This window comes from Eurosta solidaginis, chromosome 3 (genome assembly GCF_040869045.1).
Source record: "Eurosta solidaginis isolate ZX-2024a chromosome 3, ASM4086904v1, whole genome shotgun sequence".
Classification (NCBI taxonomy): domain Eukaryota; kingdom Metazoa; phylum Arthropoda; class Insecta; order Diptera; family Tephritidae; genus Eurosta; species Eurosta solidaginis.
In genome coordinates, this window is record NC_090321.1 from 241036811 (window position 1) to 241059357 (window position 22547).

The 22547-nt window shown below is 36.0% G+C and overlaps 2 protein-coding genes across 2 annotated transcripts; one reads left to right on the forward strand and one right to left on the reverse strand.

Moving 5' to 3' along the window:
• The first annotated feature begins 3374 nt into the window (after nucleotides 1–3374).
• Nucleotides 3375–19189, forward strand: Cpr47Ea (Cuticular protein 47Ea). Its single transcript, XM_067775702.1, has 4 exons — nucleotides 3375–3549; nucleotides 14944–15116; nucleotides 15389–15464; nucleotides 17685–19189. The coding sequence occupies exons 2-4, from the start codon at nucleotides 14947–14949 to the stop codon at nucleotides 17835–17837; spliced, it is 399 nt and encodes a 132-aa protein (XP_067631803.1). The 5' UTR covers nucleotides 3375–3549; nucleotides 14944–14946; the 3' UTR covers nucleotides 17838–19189.
• Nucleotides 19190–19360: 171 nt separating this feature from the next.
• On the reverse strand, nucleotides 19361–20624 carry LOC137245297 (uncharacterized). The gene is made up of 2 exons (XM_067775700.1): nucleotides 20490–20624; nucleotides 19361–20386 (listed from the first exon to the last, which is right to left on the reverse strand). The coding sequence occupies exons 1-2, from the start codon at nucleotides 20526–20528 to the stop codon at nucleotides 19361–19363; spliced, it is 1065 nt and encodes a 354-aa protein (XP_067631801.1). The 5' UTR covers nucleotides 20529–20624.
• Nucleotides 20625–22547: the final 1923 nt, after the last annotated feature.

Genomic DNA, 22547 nt, shown 5'->3' on the forward strand with positions numbered 1-22547 from the left:
AAAAATTCAAACCGAAGAACACTCATAAGGGCCTAGAAGCCAGCTGCTACTTTATGAGCAAACTTATCGCATGTACTGCCATTGGAATATGTCTAATCTGAATAGCAGAATTACAAATTTCGCCAAGTGAACACAATGCCCGTAGCTAAGTTTATGCCATGGAAGTTTAAACTCTGATGCCATCACCTACTACAACTGAGAATTGGCTAAAGCCCTTTCTTGTTGATCTGCATTCATTAAAAGTGCGATTGATATTACTCACAACTTGGTATATAATATCCTATTCCACCCAAGCTTAGGTTTCCTTAATATTTTTATACTCAGTTGAGCAGAGCTCACAGAGTATATTAACTTTGATTGGATAGCGGTTGGTTGTACAGATATAAAGAAATCGAGATAGATATAGACTTCCATATATCCAAATCATTAGGATCGAAAAAAAAAATTTGATTGAGCCATGTCCGTCCGTCCGTCCGCCCGTCCGTTAACACGATAACATGAGTAACTGTTGCGGTATCTTGATGAAATTTGGTATGTAGGTTCCTGAGCATTCATCTCAGATAGCTATTTAAAATAAACGATATCAGGCTATAACCACGCCCACTTTTTCGATATCGAAAATTTCGAAATACCGAAAAAGTGACATAATTCATTACCAAAGACGGATAGAGCGACGAAACTTGGTAGGTGAGTTGAACTTATGACGCAGAATAGAAATTTAGTAAAATTTTTGACAATGGGCGTGGTACCGCCCACTTTTAAAAGAAGGTAATTTAAAATTTTTGCAAGCTGTTATTTGGCAGTAGTTGAAGATATCATGATGAAATTTGGCGCGAAAGTTACTTCTATTACTATATGAATGCTTAATAAAAATTTGCAAAATCCGAGAACGGCCACGCCAACTTTAAAAAAAAAATTTTTTAACCAAATTTTTACAAAAAATTCAATATCTTTACAGTATATAGGTAAATTATGTCAACATTCAACTCCAGTAATGATATGGTGGAACAAAATACGAAAATAATAGAAAATTTCAAAATGGGCGTAGCTCCGCCCTTTTTCATTTAATTTGTCTAGGATACTCTTAATGCCATAATTCGAACAAAAATTTATCAATCCTTCTGAAATTTGGTAGAGGATTAGATTCTAGGAAGATAACTTATTTCTGTGAAAACGGGCAAAATCGGTTGAAGCCACGCCCAGTTTTTATACACAGTTGGCCGTCTGTCCTTCCGCTCGGCCATTAACACGATAACTTGAGCAAAAATCGATATATCTTTACTAAACTCAGTTCACTAACTTACCTGAACTCACTTAGTATTGGTATAAAAAATGTCCGAAATCCGACAATGACCACGACCACTTTTTCGATATCGAAAATTGCGAAAAATTAAAAAAATACCACAATTCTACACCAAATGCGAAAAAAGGAACGAAAAATGGTAATTGGATTGTAAATGTAACTTTAGAAAAAAACTTTGTAAAATGGGCGTGGCACCTACCACATTAAGTAGAAGGAAATGAAAAAGTTCTGCAGGGCGAAACAAAAAACCCTTGAAATTTTTGGCAGGAATACAGTTCGTGGTATTACATATATAAATAAATTAGCGGCACCCGACAGATGATGTTCTGGGTCACCCTGGTCCACATTTTTGTCGATGTCTGGAAAACGCCTTCACGTATACAACTACCACCACTCTCTTTTAAAAGTCTCATTAATACCTTTAATTTGTTACCCATATCGTACAAACAAAATCTAGAGTCATCCGTGGTCCACCTTTATGACGATATCTCGAGAAAGCGTCAACTTATAGAACTAAGCTCCACGCCCTTTTAAAATACTCATTAACACCTCTCATTTGATACCCATATCGTACAACCGAATTCTAGAGTCACCCCTAGTCCACCTTTATGGCGATATCTCGAAAAGGCGTCCACCTATCGAACTAAGCCCATGCCCTTTTAAAATACTCATTAACACCTTTCATTTGATACCCATATCGTACAAACACATTCTAGAGTCACCACCGTTCCACCTTTTTGGCGATATCTCGAAAAGGCGTGCACCTATAGAACCAAATCCCACTCCCTTTTAAAATACTCATCAACACCTTTCATTTGATACCCATATCGTACAAACGCATTCTAGAGTCACCCCTGGTCCACCTTTATGGCGATATCTCGAAAAGGCGTCCACCTATAGAACTTAGGCCCACTCCCTTTTAAAATACTCACCAACACCTTTCATTTGATACCCATATCGTACAAGCCAATTCTAAAGTCACCCCTAGTCCACCTTTATGGCGATATCTCGAAAAGGCGACTACCTATACAACTACCACCACTCCCTTTTAAAACCCTCATGAATACCTTTAATTTGATACCCATATCGTACAAACACATTCTAGAGTCATCCACGTTCCACCATTTGGCGATATTTTGAAAGGCGTCCACCTATAGAACTAAGGCCCACTCCCTTTTAAAATACTCATTAACACCTTTCATTTGATACCCATATCGTACAAACGACTTCTAGAGTCACCACAAGTCCACCTTTATGGCGATATCTCTAAAAGGCGTCCACCTATAGAACTATGCCCCACTCCCTTTTAAAATACTCTTTGCTACCTTCCATTTGATACACATGTCATACAAACACATTCCAGGGTTACCTTCGGTTCATTTTCCTACATGGTTATTTTCCCTTATATTGTCACCATATCTCTCAACTGAGTATTTAATGTTCGGCTACACCCGAACTTAACCTTCCTTACTTGTTAAAATAATTTTTAATATTCTTTTGATTCATGGGCGCATGCGCAACGCCCACTTCGATTTCAATAATAAAATGTTGCGCATACGACACGCTGCACGAAGCGGTATAGCAAAGCGTCATCGACAATTTGCCGGTATGGCGAATGCAGCGCCGACTTGCTGCTAGAAGTTCTGTAACATTACAAATTAGTACATACATACAACAACAGCAACAAGTTTACTCTCTACATTTGCTCTCCATGCCAATAGCAACAACAACAAGTGTGTAACCAACCGGCAGTAGATGCATTGCAGGTTTAGCATCACCATTGTTGATACGGATGTTCGCTCATTCCACTTCAGTGCAGTTTGTCTATTCTGTGCTATTTTGTTGTTGTGGCTGTTTCTGTTTTTACTTGTATTAATTGCATTTTATTGTTTACTTGTTCGTGTTGTTCTTCTCTACACATTGCTGTAATATTGTGCCTTTTTTTAATTTTTTTTTTTTTTTCTTGACAAACTGCATATTGTGTGGCATCAGCATTATGAGCGACAACTCATAGTTTGGGAAGCATTAGCCGCTGTAAACACCTCTACAACAGTATAAAAGCATTTGATTTTACTGGGTTAGCCGCAAAAGTTTTTTAGCAATCCTCCAAGCGAAGACGATCTCAACAGTTTGCAGCGCGAGTGAGTGTCAAAGAAGTGTCGCACAGTATAACATTTAAAACAAAAAAACACAACTCCTTTTGCATATATTTTTTAAAGAATATTAAGAGAAATACCAACAACAGCGTGAGTGATAATTCTTTGATTAATTTTTGTTAATACAGCTTCCTTAGAAATATTATGAAAATGAGAATATTAAACTGAAAATTTAAAGGACGGTTTTGTAAGCTGAGTGTTAATAGCTGCAAGGAGGAAACAAGTGGGAAACATGACTTGAATAATTGGAAATTTGTTTGTAAAAAAAAAATTTATAAATTGCTTAAATCATGGCACAAGTACTATCACAAAGACAAAGAAAATTTCGAAAAAATGTATTTTAAAAGCAGTTGGTGTATGTACATCGATAGTTTGAAAACTCAGTGTTCCTTTATTTCACTAAGAACGAGTGCAACAATGGGCATAGAGCTGAATAACGTGTGCATACAAATGATTGTTTTAACATTAACGGATCATTTTTAAAAAATTAATGAGCTTAACACCGCTGTCTAAGCGTTGGGGATTCGAAGGGCGAATAGTTTTTTTGGTTGTATTATTTTGTTATTTTTAGTGGACTGTATATTGTTTTATTGTTTAGAGAGAGGGAGGTCGCTATGGACCTGTTACACCTTGTATTTATTCATTGGGGGCGATCATTGGGGGCTCCAAGGTATTGGCTGCGGGTTGAGCCACCTTGTTTTGCTTTGAAAAACCCGGCTTTGGGATAAACAATTTAAACTATGTCTTTAGAATATATCAATAACCAGTTGAGAATTACAAGCACACTCAATAGCTAATGAAAGAAACGAACGAAAAATGTTCACTTAAACAACCGCAAATAGGTAGATTTTCAAGTTTTAGGGGGCCAAAAATATTTTGTTGCCTATATCTTCTTAAAACTGTTTATAAAATGAAACATTATAATAATTTGTCTAATTAATCGGTTATATTAAAAAATAGATATTACACTGTGCAACACCAAAAAATATCTGCGCAGTGAGGCTATTTTTTCATGTTGTACAGCAACAAGGGTATATCAAATCCTCTAACCCCCTATCTGCAAGTATCTGCAGCTAAGTTTAATGCAGTCGGCAAGCTAATTGTGCCAAGCATCATGTTAAAAACTGATTTTTACCTGGACGGACTTGGAAACATAACAAAACTGGTTTTGAAAACCAAAAATCAAAAAAAAAATTTTTTTAACATCCTAAATAAAATAGGTTCCTTACCAATTCATAACTTCTAAAAATCACAAACACCGTTAATAATGTTAGTATTTACCTGAAATATCAGAATCCATCACAACTACTCAATTCAATTGTCTTAGAACTTAAAATATTCACGTTAAAACATGCGATTTCACATAGGTTAAAAAAAACAATAACACGCGTTTCAGAAATAGCTAAATTCCGACTACTTGACAGCTAACGTCAGGTATGCGATGGATGGGATGGGGTAGAATTATTGTTCTCCTGTCTATTCTTAAGCTGTGGGAGTACTTTTTTTGTAATTGCGGCAACTTTCAGAAATTCAATTATGGCCGCATAAATGTCTAATACTACCTATGTGCACCGGTAGTATAGTAATTGCTATTCAGTTGTTATTTTTGTTTATTGGGTAAAACTGAAAAAATGAAACATTTATTGGCATATTGCGTTGGTACAATTTTGAAAACTGCCACGCGATCAGAATATTAAACTTATGATTAAAAAAACTTGAATTATTTATATGTTAATTAATGACCAAGCTTTTGGCTTATTTTACAAAAAAAAATTTGGAACCAAAGCGATCGGCATTCCTTAAGTTCTACCGAACACTGGGCATTGCTTCTTTAATGTCTGTTCCGTCGATATTTGATTAAAATTAAGGAAAACATTTTTTGGGCTTAAATCCGTTTGCATATACTTTTTTTTTTTTAATTGACCCAAAATGTACCGATCAGTCTTATCTGCGGAAGATGGGATTATAGCCCAATTGGTACATTATCAATACTAAATTTTTCATATGGAGATAATGTTGCTTTAGCAAATAGAGCAGACACCAAATACGGGAGCTAAATAAAAAATTTGAAATTTTGTAGTTATGCATAAAATCGGGTTTCCCAACTCAGTACCTACTGATCTGTATACAGTATTAAATATTTGTTCCACTAGGCACACAGAGATGACTTGGTAAAACCAAAAATTGTACTAACGTATATGAAGAGGTCAGTAGCTCAATACCAAAGCGTTTAAGTTGCGTTTACACGTTTTCCAAAAAAAAAATTATCAAAAATATACTATCTTAGTAGAAATCCAAATATTTCGCAAGCTGTGGAATAAGATAAATAATAAATAAATGTAAAGCGCGCTAACATCCGAAGAGCTTTTAGGCCGAGCTTTTCTTACACTTTGCGTCGTGCTCCTTTTTCATTTTTCCTACTAATTGCCGGGACGGGACCTACTTGTTTTATGCCGAGTCCGAACGGCATCTGCAAGGCAGATGAGTTCTGACTGAGAGCTTTTCATGGCAGAAATAGACTTGGAATGCTTGTCAAACACTACCGAGGGGCGACCCCGCTTAGAAAAACTTTCTTCTAATTGAATATTTTTTCTCTAATAGCGTTTTCTTTACTGAGACAAATTGTTGCCAGAATAAATGGTAAAACCTATTAAAGAGTTACTCCTACCTCAGAAAATTGTAAACTTTTATAGTACATGAAAAGAATATAAATGGCTATACCATGTATCAGCTGATTTTTATAAATGCGCTGTCAATAAACATAAAATTTCATTAGCAATTATTGCCTCTATTTAAATTTTTTTCTCTAAAAATTGTTGAAGTTACGAAAAAAAATTGTCCCGATCACTGGTTTAGCAGGGTTACACTGTTTTCACAAAAGAACGAAATACCCCATAAAGGCTTTGCTTGCTTTTCAGAATAGAACAAAATAGATTTACAACCCTTAGGCAGCATATTAAAAGCGTAACACTTTTTTCAGGAAAGAAAACGCTATAAAATGTTGATGTTCCGTCCTTACTGGACTTTGACTCTTGTGCAATACGTCTAAGCCGTCTTCAGTCATGCCAAAAATGTATGTGTTAAATATTTCTTTGAGGTTCTATTACCGGTTGAAGGCCTGCGACTGAAATAATTATTATTTAAGAACCACCCTAAATAACCATCACTATACATTAGCCAAATATCGTCTTCCGAAAAAAGCTATAACAGAGTTACCGGCAGAAAAACAACATTCGTAACAAATCTCGTTAAAATTAGTCACATTTTGTTTGAATTTGGTATCAAAAGTTTTGTGAAGAGCTTAACTGAAGGAAGAAACCAGAACCATTTAACATTTTTTTTTCTTTTTTAATTTTCGAACTTCGCTATATAATTCGGTCGGCCACCGTGGTGTGATGGTAGCGTGCTCCGCCTATCACACCGTATGCCCTGGGTTCAACTCCCGGACAAAGCAACATCAAAATTTTAGAAATAAGATTTTTCAATTAGAAGAAAATTTTTCTAAGCGGGGTCGCCCCTCGGCAGTGTCTGGCAAGCGCTCCGATTGTATTTCTGCCATGAAAAGCTCTCAGTGAAAACTCATCTGCCTTGCAGATGCCGTTCGGAGTCGGCATAAAACATGTAGGTCCCGTCCGGCCAATTTGTAGGGAAAAATCAAGAGGAGCACGACGCAAATTGGAAGAGAAGCTCGGCCTTAGATCTCTTCGGAGGTTATCGCGCCTTACATTTATTTATTTTATTTTATATAATTCGGTATATAAACAATGGCACAGTGCAATATTTTGCCAAATTTGTGATATGTTAAATCTTAAGAATTTATTTTTTTTATTTGGGCGTGTTTGCAAACAAATTTTCCTTGGATCTATTTGTATTAATAATTATAATAACAACTACACTTTGGCAAAGTTCCAAAGTGATACTAAAGACTTCTGATTTACGGCACACAAAAACTTTAAATTTTGTTGAACTAAATATGGGCGGTGCTACACACACTTTGCAAAATTTTATATAATTTTAATTTTTTATTTTAGTTAATCTACTCCCCCATATTCTTTACCAGTATTTTTTAATGCATTTACTAATTTTTGCCTATTTTTTATAATTTTCTATCGAAAAAGTGTGCGTGATTTTTATTAAGGTTCGACCATTTCAAAAGAAAACAAGTAAGGAAGGTTAAGTTCGGGTGTAACCGAACATTATATACTCAGTTGAGAGCTATGGTGACAACATAAGGGAAAATAACCATGTAGGAAAATGAACCGAGGGAAACCCTGGAATGTGCTTGTATGACATGAGTATCAAATGAAAGGCATTAAAGAGTATTTTGTGAAGGAGTGGGCCATAGTTCTATAGGTGGACGCCATTTAGGGATATAGCCATAAAGGTGGATCAGGGTTGACTCTAGAATGTGTTTGTACGATATGGGTATCAAATTAAAGGTATTAATGAGAGTTTTAAAAGGGAGTGGTGGTAGTTATATATGTGAAGGCGTTTTCCAGATATCGACCAAAATGTGGACCAGGGTGACCCAGAACATCATCTGTTGAATACCGTTAATGTATTTATATATGTAATACCTGCCAAGATTTTAAGGGTTTTTTATTTCGCCATCAGAACTTTTTCATTTTCTTCTACTTAATATGGTAGGTGTCACAACCATTTTTTAAAGTTTTTTCTAAAGTTATATTTCGCGTCAATAAACCAATCCAATTACCTCACCATGTTTCATCCCTTTTTTCGTATTTGGTATAGAATTATGGCATTTTTTTCATTTTTCGTAATTTTCGATATCGAAAAAGTGGGCGTGGTTATTGTCGGATTTCGTTCATTTTTCATACCAAGATAAAGTGAGTTCAAGTAAGTACGTGAACTAAGTTCATTAAAGATATGTCGATTTTTGCTCAAGTTATCGTGTTAACGGCCATCCGGAAGGACAGACGAACGACTGTGTATAAAAACTGGGCGTGGCATCAACCGATTTCGCCCGTTTTCACAGAAAACAGTTAACATCATAAAATCTATGCCCCTACCAAATTTCAAAAGGATTGGTTAATTTTTGTTCGACTTATGGCGTTAAAAGTATCCTAGACAAATTAAATGAAAAAGGGCGGAGCCACGCCCATTTTGAAATTTTCTTTTATTTTTGTATTTTGTTGCACCATATCATTACTGGAGTTGAATGTTGACATAATTTACTTATATACTGTAAAGATATTAATTTTTTTGTTAAAATTTTACTTTAAAAAAAAAATTTTTTTAAAGTGGGCGTAGTCCTTCTCCGATTTTGCTAATTTTTTTGGGCATACATATATTGATAGGAGTAACGTCTCTGCCAAATTTCATCATGATATCTTCAACGACTGCCAAATTACAGCTTGCAAAAATTTTAAATTACCTTCTTTTAAAAGTGGGCGATGCCACGCCCTTTGTCCAAGATTTTACTAATTTTCTATTTTGCGTCATAAGTTCAACTCATTTACCAAGTTTTGTCGCTTTATCTGTCTTTGGTAATGAATTATCGCACTTTTTCGGTTTTTCGAAATTTTCGATATCGAAAAAGTGGGCGTGGTTATAGTCCGATATCGTTCATTTTAAATAGCGATGTGAGATGAGTGCTCAGGAACCTACATACCAAATTTCATCAAGATACCTCAAAATTTACTCAAGTTATCGTGTTAACGGACGGACGGATGGACGGGCATGGCTTAATCGAATTTTTTTTCGATCCTGATTATTTTGATATATGGAAGTCTATATCTATCTCGATTCCTTTATATATGTAAAACCAACCGTTATCCAATCAAACTTAATATACTCTGTGAGCTCTGCTCAACTGAGTATAAATATATTTTGAATTCAAATAACTCCAAATACTAAATTTGTTGAGGATATCTAAATATTTGCTGAAGTTAACAGGTTTGCGGAAGGACAAACGAAAGGCTGAGTATAAAAAGTGGGCATGGTGTTCGACCGATTTCGCTTCTTTCTATAAAAAAAAAACAGTTTTTGTCATAAAATAATCCTCATACCAAATATTGTCAGGATTGGTCGATTTGTTGAGATTTAATGCAAGATTATGTATTATAGAACAATTATCTAAAAACAAGGTGGAGCCATGCTTATTTTCGAAAATCCTTAGATTTTCAAACTTCGCTACACCACATCATTTTTGAGGTCAAATATTAATATAATTTAGTTATAAACCGCAAAGATATTCAATATTTGTTAACATTTCCACAAAATAATTTAAGTGGGAGTGGTCACCGAACAGTTATACTAATTTTCACAAAGTGTATATATAATAGTGAGGACAATATCCATGCCGAATTTCAAAATGCTTCTACAACGGCTTTTGATTTATAGCTTCAGACATTTAAATTTTCTCTTCTAAATGTCGCCTGTGGAACGCCCTTTTTCAAAATTTTAAAAAATGTTTATTGTCCGTTAAAAGTCTACTCAAACAGCAAGGATAACCTCCATGCCAAATTTGAATATGTTATCTTCAAACGGATTTTGATTTAATACTTCAAACTTTTTAAATTCCTTTCTTCTAAAGGTGGGCAGTGCCACGCCCATTTTCCAAAATTGTAGGCTATTATTTTTCGTCATAAAGTAAATCCAAAAGTTTCATTACGCTCTCTGTCATTGGTAAAGAATAAAAGCCCCGACACATATGCAGTTTTTCATATTCATAGATGCGTTTAACACAATCTTATATGCTATGAGTAGATTGCATGTATTTTTATGGAGAACGATAGATTGAGCGACACTGGCACCATCTGTCATTGAAAAGTAGCCAACTCCCAACTTTTGTTGCAAGCAAAGCATAAGAAGAAGAATTTGACATTTGCTTTGGCTAAGGGTTCTGGCACACTTTGCAAGTGAAATTATTTTTCCAACTCGTTGGTAACGATTCTAACATTTTTCGACGTTAAAAACTGCAATATAACAAATGAATACGACACAAAATATGTTAGCAAGTATTTTTGTTGCATGGGGAGAATGTTTAACCCTCCCATTAGTGGTGCATAAATTCAACACATCTTTGCGTTGTCGTCTGGCCAGACGAAATTTTACACTATGAACTTTATCCACAAATATTTGAAATTTTATTTAAATTTTGAGGAAAACTCGTCGCACACTGTGATAAATTTGAATTTTTATTGATAAATTTTGAAATGAATTTGATCTACGAGGTTTTATATGCTTAAAAATACGTTCGTCTAGCCAGACGACAACGCAAAAAAGTGACATAATCAAATTTGGTACAAAAAAACAGAGAAAATAAAAAGAAACAAGTAAGGAAGGTTAAGTTCGGGTGTAACCGAACATTACATACTCAGTTGAGGGCTATGATAACAATATAAGGGAAAATAACCATGTAGGAAAATGAACCGAGGGAAACCCTTGAATGTGTTTGTATGACATGTGTATCAAATGAAAGGCATTAAAGAGTATTTTATGAGGTAGTGGGCCATTAGGGGTATAGCCATTTAGGGATATAGCCATAAAGGTGGATCAGGGTTGACTCTAGAATGCGTTTGTACGATATGGGTATCAAATGAAAGGTATTAATGAGTATTTTAAAAGGGCGTGGACCTAAGTTCTATAGATGGAAGCCTTTTCGAGATATCGCCATAAAGGTGGACCAGGGGTGACTTCAGAATTTGTTTGTATGATATGGGTATCACATGAAAGGTGTTAATGATTATTTTAAAAGGGCGTGGGCCTTAGTTCTATATGTGGACCCCTTTTCGAGATATCCCCATAAAGGTGGACCAGGGGTGACTCTAGAATTCGTTTGTGCAATATGGGTATCAAACGAAAGGTGTTAATGAGTATTTTAAAAGGGAGGAGGCCTTAGTTCTATAGGTGGACGCCTTTTCGAGGTATCGCAATAAAGGTGGACCAGGAGTGACTCTAGACTTTGTGTGTACGATATGGGTATAAAATTAAAGGTACTAATGAGAGTTTTAAAAGGGAGTGGTGGTAGTTGTATATGTGAAGGCGTTTTCCAGATATCGACCAAAATGTGGACCAGGGTGACCCAGAACATCATCTATTGGATAAAGCTAATTTATTTATATATGTAATACCTGCCAAGATTTTAAGGGTTTTTTATTTCGCCCTGCAGAACTTTTTCATTTTCTTCTACTTAATATGGTAGGTGTCACAACCATTTTATAAAGTTTTTCTAAAGTTAAATTTCGCGTCAATAACACAATCCAATTATAAAAAATAAAATAAATTTAAGGCGCGATAACCTCCGAAGAGATCTAAGGCCGAGCTTCTCTTCCAATTTGCGTCGTGCTCCTCTTGATTTTCCCTACAAATTGACCGGACCGGACCTACATGTTTTATGCCGACTCCGAACGGCATCTGCAAGGCAGATGAGTTTTCACTGAGAGCTTTTCATGGCAGAAATACACCCGGAGCGCTTGCCAAACACTGCCGAGGGGCGACCCCGCTTAGAAAAATTTTCTTCTAATTGAAAAACCTTATTTCTAAAATTTTTGATGTTGCTTTGCCCGGGAGTTGAACCCAGGGCATACGGTGTGATAGGCGGAGCACGCTACCATCACACCACGGTGGCCGCCAATTACCTTACCATATTTCATCGCTTTTTTCGTATTTGGTATAGAATTATGGCATTTTTTTCATTTTTCGTAATTTTCGATATCGAAAAAGTGGGCGTGGTCATAGTCGGATTTCGTTCATTTTTCATACCAAGATAAAGTGCGTTCAGATAAGTACGTGAACTGAGTTTAGTAAAGATATATCGATTTTTGCTCAAGTTATCGTGTTAACGGCCATGCGGAAGGACAGACGGACGACTGTGTATAAAAACTGGGCGTGACATCAACCGATTTCGTCCATTTTCACAGAAAACAGTTAACGCCATAAAAACTATGCCCCTACCAAAAAGGATTGGTTAATTTTTGTTCGACTTATGGCGTTAAAAGTATCCTAGACAAATTTAATGAAAAAGGGCGGAGCCACGCCCATTTTTAAATTTTCTTTTATTTTTGTATTTTGTTCCACCATATCATTACTGGAGTTGAATATTGACATAATTTACTTATATACTGTAAAGATATTAAATTTTTTGTTAAAATTTTACTTAAAAAAAAATTTTTTTTTAAAGTGGGCGTGGTCCTTCTCCGATTTTGCTAATTTTTATTAAGCGTACATATAGTAATAAGAGTAACGTTCCTGCCAAATTTCATCGTGATATCTTCAACTACTGCCAAATTAGAGCTTGCAAAAGTTTTAAATTACCTTCTTTTAAAAGTGGGCGGTGCCACGCCCATTGTCCAAAATTTTATTAATTTTCTATTTTGCGTCATAAGTTCAACTCATCTACCAAGTTTCGTCGCTTTATCGGTCTTTTGTAATGAATTATCGCACTTTTTCGGTTTTTCGAAATTTTCGATATCGAAAAAGTGGGCGTGGTTAAAGTCCGATATCGTTCATTTTAAATAGTGATCTGAGACGAGTGTTCAGGAATCTATATACCAAATTTCATCAAGATACCTCAAAATTTACTCAAGTTATCGTGTTAACGGACGGACGGACGGACGGACGGACATGGCTCAATCAAATTTTTTTTCGATCCTGATTATTTTGATATATGGAAGTCTATATCTATCTCGATTCCTTTATATATGTACAACCAACCGTTATCCAATCAAACTTAATATACTCTGTGAGCTCTGCTCAACTGAGTATAAAAATATCGATTTCGGAATTATTATAAAGACCGCCTCTAAAATTAAAAAGTCACTAAAGCTTTTCATAATCGGGTGGTAGCAGTAAAGTTATTCACGAAAATAAAGCCTTCTCATCTGGCCAGACGGCACAGTCTATGGTAGGGTTAAAACAGTGCTTGAATTCCGATTAGGCTGTGTACTTAAATTGATGAAGATATCTCAATTTTCGCTTATGTTATCAAGTTAACACACGACGGCTGGACGAACAGACATACCTCAATCAAAATTTTTTCGTTGCTAATAATTTTGATATAAGAAACTTCATTTCTGTTCCGATGCCTTTAGGCCATTACATTTTACACATATCCAATCAAAATTACAAAACCATTGTATACAAGTATACGCTGGATATAAAAAGCGATCTTTATAATAAAACTTATAACTTTTACGAACCCTGGTTAAAAGCAATTTTAGTTTGGGTGTTAAAAACTATTTCAAGATAGCAAATTATGCAATTTCACACCATAAATTTGTTAATATAATTTTACAAATTGCTGTCATAGGCACACTTTGCAACAATCAATATGCCCACATGCGCCCACAGCGCAAATTTTTTGCACTCCTCAATTTTAATGCCACTACATATATGTAGTTATCAGCATTATGTATAACACATATTATGTATGTGTGCATTTAAGTACGTACATACAAGCCCCTACATTTTGTAAGTGCATATTTATGCAAATAAGATAATATTTATACCATTCATGAACATGAAATGGTATATTAACTTTGGTCCGATGTTTGTAACGTTGAGAAATATAGAAGACAGACTCACCATTAAGTACACCGAATTGATCAGGGTGACGAACTGAGTTGATTTAGCCATGTCCGTCTGTCCGTCCGTCCGTCTGTCCGCCCTCTGTCTGTTTGAACGCAAACTAGTCCCTCAAATTTTGAGATATCTCAATGAAATTTGGCACAAGGATGTATATTTGTATTATATTAGACATTTGTCAGATGCGATAGGATCCGAACACTATAACATATATCTCTCATACAACCGATCGTTCAGATAAGACGATTTTGGTCATTCCTGCCGCAATTTAGAAAGTATAAACGTGAAACTCAGTGATATATATTCTAATATATCGTAGAAGATATCCTGGAAAAATCACTTTGATCGGTGCTATATATAGTTATATCCCATACAACCGATCGTTCAGATAGAAAGATTTGTGGTAATTTCTCCCTTAATTTCCAATATAAAAACGTTAAACTTGGTGATATATATTTTAATATATCATAGACGATTTCTTGTAAAAATAATTTCGATTGGAGCTATATATAATATATACCCCATACAACCGATCATTCAGATAAGGGGGTTTTTTGCCATTTTTTTATACTTATTTTAAAATCGTTTAGGTATGTACACCTGTTCACTATATATTTCTTATCTAATACATCCGATTATTTGGAGATTACGAAGGGGATAAGATTATTGTTCAGCCCCATTCATGAAAGGTATGAAGTCTTCGTCACAGCCGAAGACAGTCCCGTCCTTACTTGTTTTTAGCTGAAAATTACAAAGTTTGTATCAACTTGCATTTTTCCTCCGCATGAGCAAACTCACTCAATAATTAAATGTCTTCAAAAATGTACTCAGCTATTTCCTAAGAGTTGATTTGCAAATTCAAATAATTACAGGCATAAATTATAAAAAAAAAAATTCTATTCATGCATTTTAATTAAATTCTTCAATCCCTTCCAGATCATGAAGACAGTTATGTTATTAGTTGTTGCTTCTATGGCCACACTTTCTTGCATTAACCTCGTGAGTGCCCAACGCGGTTTGCCACCTCCAGCTGCGCGTGGCTTTGAAGCAAATGCGGTGATATTGAAACAAGGTTTCGATCTCAATCCCGATGGCTCATACGCATACAAGTAAGTAAGACATTATTTAAATTATATAGCTTTGCTAATATTATGGGTGAGCTCGTATAAATTTAATTAGTCAATAAGTCAACTATAAAATACGAGCAGCAAGTATTTAACGATCTTTATATTGTAATGTTAATAGTTTGCTGAAATTTATTAATAATTATAACGTTATTTTTATTGTAAAAGCATGCTACATATGAGTGATTTAATTACATGCATTAACTAAGCTAATATTTTATTATAATTGGTATTCCTTCTTTCAAATAATTTTATAGCTATGAAACGAGTAATGGCATTCGCGCTGATGAAGCGGGCTACTTAAAGAATCCGGGAACACAACTGGAGGCGCAGGTAATATTCTTATAAATGTATTGAAGGGTCATTCTCGGTCTTACCTTGACTGCAGGTTTGAATACGCCTCGTACCTATGCTTAGAATGTCTATCCCAGAATTTCGTAAACGTCCTATATCAGCATAACATCAATATTATTGAAGCTGAGAGAAAGGGCATTGATACAAAAAAAAGTTGAGATTACGCGCTCTTTAACTGATTTCTGGCATGAGGCGCCTTCGCACTTTCAGTCCTCTCCCCTACCGCCTACTCCATTTCCGGCTTCCCATCCCTACTACCCATTTTTCTCCTTCTACACTCCTTCTTTCTTTCTTCTTTTTGACATTCTTTCTCGTCCGCTTCTTCCTCCTTCACGACTTCCCCTCTCAGCTTTTCATTTTCTGAAACCCACTCCCTATTCCGCCCCGTGCTTCTCCACCTTTTTTATGTTTTTTTTTTTTTATGTTTTCTTTTGAAGCTGTCTCCTACTTACTTATTTTTCTTCTTTCGGTTTTTCTCCTTGTCTTTCCCCTTCTACATTTAGTCTAAATACTACTTCAAAATATTTCCCTTGCTTATTTCTATCCCTCTCCACTGTATTCTACCTCCTCTTTTGACTGGGGAGTGATACCACCTACTTTGGTCGTTGCGAGGCACCAACTATCCTAAGTTGGTCAAACTACTTGCACTTAATGAATTTGGTCACCATCCGTTGACCAGCTCGTTATTAGATTTTACATCGTAGGGGCTGAATTTGCGATTATGGGACCAAAGATAACTTTCTACGTTATCCTTTTGTTAAATTAGCAAAGCTTTGATGAAGTTTTCGTATGTGTTCTTGTTTATTTAAGAACTAGTCCTAATCCACGTTGGTCGCTTTTATCTATTAGTTCCTAGTCGCCGAAAAAAATTATTTGAAAAATTTAACATTGACGCGGATAGCAGAACTGAACGGCAGTACTTGGCGGCGAAGTCTTTGTTCAGCCACACAACCGCTTATCGAGGCTACGTTTTGTGCTGCCCCATCCATCGCGTTATCTATATACCGGTGAGGTCGCTCAGAGTTTGCGGGATGGCACATCAACCATTATTGCATCAATAACATCCTTTCAAAGGGTTCCAAAATCCCAGGTACTTTTACTCAAATCATTGTCCTTAAAACTTTTCTGTAGTGTCCTTAAGACAAATAAGTTCTTACCTTGCTCACCTTTTGCATGGTGAGTCCGAAGCCCAGCGCACAACCTTAATACGGTACTAGATCTTCCGAAATTATAGGTTGGAATATATTATGTGTTCAGTCCTCTAATAAAAGTGTTATTCATCAGTTTATGAATTTAAGCCAGGCTACCAAGAAACATTTTCTTATTCTTCTCGGGGACTTCCGTAAAACGCAGTTCTTACCAACAACTACGTTATGTCCCACTTTCAACTTGCAAACTGTAAGCTTGATTGTGCAGAATACGATAAATATTTCCTGAAAACTTTATATCTCAGTCCACCTAGAATAGAGGTAAAATGACAGTAGCAGTATAGAGGCAATATTGGTAAGCCGACTTGTCCTTCCGATAAGCGATGGACTTGGTGAAATGGTATTGTGTTTTTCTTTTAGTTTGAGCAATTTGCTCATCTTGCGACGTTACAAGCGCAGAAGGCTCTTTCCCCAACTTTTCTTATAAAAGACCACATCACTCAGAAATGACTTAACGAGGCTAGCAATAAGTGCATTTGAAAACTACCGAGCATCTACTATGGAACCAGCAACAGCAAATTTACGATAAAGAATACAATTGGGAAATGTTGATTGGGTAGTAAAACCCTTTCAAGCGGTTGCCAGAGCAGTTTATAGCTTCTTCAACCCAATTTTCAACCTCACTTAACCTATGTGAAATATTTATATTTAGCAGGCTCCAAATTCCACACAGAAGGAGTCGGTCGGATTACGTAAAAGCTCCAACGTGGTCACATTAAACGTCTTCCGAGACGGTCGCCTTAGTACCTTAGTGCTGCTGTTTTATGTAGCCTATCGGATCAATATACAGCAAAGCACCAATATTATCGATAAAACGCCCCAAAATTTGCCCTATCGAAGAAGATAAAAGACTCACATTTTAAAGATAATCTCTTGAATAAAAATAAATACCTCACTCTCTCTTCTAAATCGAAGTGCTCAATCAACATTCAACTTTTATTCTTCGTCGTTATTATAAAACTTTTTTAAAAACTTCTCCTCCTTATTCTAGGTAATGCAAGGCTCTTACTCATACACCGGTCCCGACGGAATTCTTTACACAATCACTTATGTAGCCGATGAAAATGGCTATCGCGCGGAGGGTGCACACATACCAACACCGCCACCAGCAAGAGCTGGACCAGGTGGACGATTCTTCAAATAAGAAATTTGACGAGATTTAGAATCAATCAATAATTTGCTTCTTTTAAACTTACATACATACAAACGAGTTCATACACATACGCAACCCTAAACGTGATCAAATGCTAATTAAAGTGATATTTTTGCAAAAAACCACAACGATAACAACAACAACAATAGAAAGAAGTTGTATATGAAGATAATTAAATTATTAAAATGTTAATAGATATAAAAAGGCAACAACAACAACAAAAAGCACAAATATAGGAATTTCTGGCGAATGAAGTAATAAATAGAGATGACAGAAAAATTTATTGCAGCACAGTGCATAAGTGGGAATTAAGCAATGGGGGAGGCTAATTTTAGACACAAATACATACGAATTATTTTTAAGAATTTCCAAACTAATATTAACTTCAACTTTACTGCTAACACACTTCGGTCATCTTTCTCAATCTTTTGTTTACTGCTTAACTGGCACTTAATAGACAATCTTCTCACGAATATACCCTGATTGAGCATCATTATCTCAAACCTTACTTATATATGCATTTATATTTATAAATAATGCAATATTAACGATTATTTCTCTTTATAACATATACGACTAGTTTTGCACTAGGCCGAGACTAGCCCCTTTTTATAGCGTTGCTTTTTTTTATATTTCATGCACTAACTCTTTAGGTTTTGGTTCTTTGAGCTTACTTTCTACTTATTATATAACTTTTTTTACTGTAACTGCCTTTTCTTCGTTTCTTGAACACAATCGTTTCCACATTCCTTCCGTCCTTTAGCGCGCTACTGACTACCGAAGCATCAACGTTTTTCACTTTTCTTGTTCTATTCGCTTCCTTCGTTTTTAGAACCAACTTATCTTATTTTAAGGGTTTATGTAAATTATTTATAATTTTTAACCCTTAAGAACTTTCTAAAAAATATGTATATATATACTTCTGGGGCACGCTCTATTGCTTACTTGCTAACTGCAGAAACTTTAGGGTTAACCCAACTTTACTTTAATGTAAAAAGAAACAGTTATTTAAGCTTACTTGTTTTCGGTGCCCCACTGACCCACATCACTACTTAAGGGTTAACCCAGCAAACATTGATGCTTCACGAAAGTTATATAAAAAAACATATGTACCTAACTTCTAAATGCATTACAGTTATTTGCGTTAATTTAAAATGAAATTTTTTTTTATATATATAAATACGTATCATGTATATTTTTTGTTGTAGTATTTAAGCAATTTTTTGTAATTTGATTATTTACGAATATTTGCTAAAGAAAAACGTGAGTGATTACAACAAATTTTTAATTTTTTGTAAGTATAGCAATCAGGCAATAAATAAATTGCGTAAAAACTCATTAAACTTGCCTTATTTCTTTAACTGACTGCAGTGACTATAACATACTAACAGATAAGAGGCGCTTACACAGACATAAACATTCACGCATGCGCAGAAACAATTGAGCCCCAAATACTGTTAATTCTTCTGCAAACACCATAAAATTTGTTGTATGCGCGTACCGAGCACCGTCCACTATTTTTTTATTGTTAAAGTCGACGAGCGTCGCGATAGATTACGTGGTATCTGCGTAGGCTGACGCGGACTCGAGATTTTACTTTTTGGTGGACTAATAGAACGTGATACTTGGCTACGCGCTGCTAATGAACTTACGCTCTTCTTATGCGTCACTATGGAGGGCAGTGTTAGAGGTGATGCTGGTTTTACTGGACTTGTACGTCGTCGACGCATCAACTCTTCATAGATGGGATCCTCTTCGAATATCACCATTAAACGCAATTTACGTGAATAATTATTTACGAAACGCATTACCTTCGCTATCGTTTCGGTCTTATATTCAGGCTTCACTTTCGAATTAAGTTCTTGCAAGCGATACAAACGTCCAGTGCATTGCGTATTACTGCCAACAATGCCGTCAATAAAGCTTAGCTTCGATGACACTTTCATTACCAATGTAGTGGTGCCATCAGGTGCCAGCACCTCTTCGGGTTGTATTATGTGCCGTACACGTAAACGTTGCAATTCATATTTGACCACACGCAAATTGTGATTTATATAAGCCGCAGCACGTTTTTCGGGCACAAATGCAGCCGCCAATGGATCAAGCGGTTTCTCCAGAGTTTTTCCAAATTTACGATAAGCAAATATTGTGGACACGAGCAATGTTCCCAGTGCCATTATACCCATAAGCGAGTACAGTATTTGCCAAAGTAGCGCATTTGTTGCTGCTTCGGTGGCATAACGTGGCGCACGTTCCACATAATCATTGACAATATCCAAGAAGAGCGCATGACAATCACTCACTGATAAACGATTTGGATGTATGCTTATTGGCACGTTTTGATTGAGCAGCGATGTTTGACGACTTGGAAATATGAAGTTTTTGAGTGATACCCAAAATGCTGTAGCGCGTCGTCTTTGTAAAATCAAATCCGTACAATGTTCGGTTGCCTGACGAAACCAACTCACACAAGTTGAACTCAAATCCAAGTCTGGATGTAAAGCTCGACAAAAGTGTTCCATTAATGAGACTGGCGTAAACTGCGCATGCGTACATGAAAAGAAAATGTAAATTTATAAAATGCTGCATCTCGTAGAAGTCTATTTATTGTTGTGCTTCGCCAGCTTTTCGCTATTTACTTACATTTTCCTTGTATGAATTTATGTTTGTTTTCCTATGCATTGCCCATTTGACAAGTTTTTAAAAAATACACGTTTTGTTGTATGTCATTCTAGACACAAACATAATACAGAAAATGCTGCGCAATTTAAGTAGAAGACTATTTTTATTTTTCTTACTTTCATCAAGTTGATATTTCAGGGCCCAGTAAAGCCCCAATAATATACACTTAGAAGAACTAAGTTAAACTAAAACTTCGACGAAACTCAATTTAAAATTTCAAATTTTTGACAGTACCTTATATGTGGACCCAAATGCACTTGTCCTGAGTAGTCGATAGAGGTATGTGAGACATTTTTTGACCTCACTGTAAATAATTCAAAATTAAAAGCGGTACGTCTGTCAAAAGATACTCACAAGCCAAAAAAATTATCCCGTGCGGATCAAACATCGGTTGTCGGATCTAAGTATTTCTGCACAGAACAACTTTTGGCGAAGGAAAGGCAAGAACCTTGCAAAATCTCTCTGTTCGAACTATTTAGCACACACAGATAATCCATTTGCTGCTCTCTCAATTCCAATTGATGTACATCACTTTATTCCCGCTGAAAGAATTCCGAAAAACCGGCCAAATTTTGCAACGAAGGGCAGAGAAATACCTGAGGAACTGTAGCCGCACTGCTGGTGTTGGTAAACGGAACGGGATAGGACTGGTTTTACTGGATAATTTTCGGCCAGTGCGCCGCCACAACGTCCAAGAAAAAAAGCTTTGTTCAACTGTAAAGTCACATTCAAGTCCGGCAAAGCACAGTGGCAAAATATCCGTCGCTTTTATCGATAGATTTCTCTGTCTGGACCGACAGTGCATGCTAAGACGTCAGTTGGCGGCCGCCGTTGTGTGATGGTAATGTGCTCCGCTTAGCACACCGACGATCCTGGGCTCACGCCTTGCGCAAAGCAACAGCAAAATCTTAGAAACAAGTTTTTTCCATTAGAAGAAATTTTTTTTAGCGCGGTCGCCCTTTGGCAGTATTTGGCAAACACTCCCGGTGTATTTCACCAATGAAAAGCTCTTAGTGAAAACTCATATGCCTTGCAGATGCTGTTCGGACGCGGCATAAACCAAGTAGGTCCTGTTCCGCCAATTTGAACGAAAAACTAAAAGAAGCAAATTGGAAGAGAAGCTCGACCTAAAATCTCGTCGGAAGTTATCGCGCCTTACACTTATTTTTAGACGGTTTTATTTAGCTTGACTTGACAGGCTGGGTGGGTGACTAGTACCAATTTTGTAATTGAAATTTAAGTAACTTCCCGATAAGCTACAAGCTTGAAACTTGGAATATAGTTTAAAACCTGATGACAATGCAATAAAAAGAAAAAACTCCGATAGGTGGCGCACGGATCGAAACATTTCAAAAAATCGTATTTGTGGTCCTATTTGGCTCATATTTGGAACACATAATACATACATCAATAGAAAGCGGCCTATGCAAAAAATCGCCGCAAGGTGGCGCAAGGATCGAGGTATTCGAAAAACTCGTATTTGCAGTCCGATTGGGCTCATATTTGGAACACATAATACATATAAGAATAGAAAGAGACCTATGAAAAAAAATCGCCGCAAGGTGGGAGAGAGATATTCAAAAAAACGTATTTATGGACCGATTTGGAACATATAATACATACATGAATAGAAAGCGGGCTGTGAAAAAAATCGCCGGTAGGTGGCGCAAGGATCGAGATATACAAAAAATCGCATTTGTGGTCCAATTTGGTCCATATTTGGAACACATAATACATACATGAATAGAAAGCGACCTATGATGTCCTATTTGGCTCATATTTGGAACAAATATTACATACAGTCCGGTAGAAGTGACATCAAAATATTTGTAATTCGAGGAGGGACAAGCATACGTGGCGCAGAGTCGAGTAAGGTCTTTGTAAGGATTATGTATTGAGGTCTCAGATTGTAATAAGATGTCAGGAAAGAGTCCTTGTAATAATGAGTCACTTAATGAACTAATTAGAATGAGAAATAATAGGCAATTAAATAAACACTAAAAACTTTAAAAAAATGTG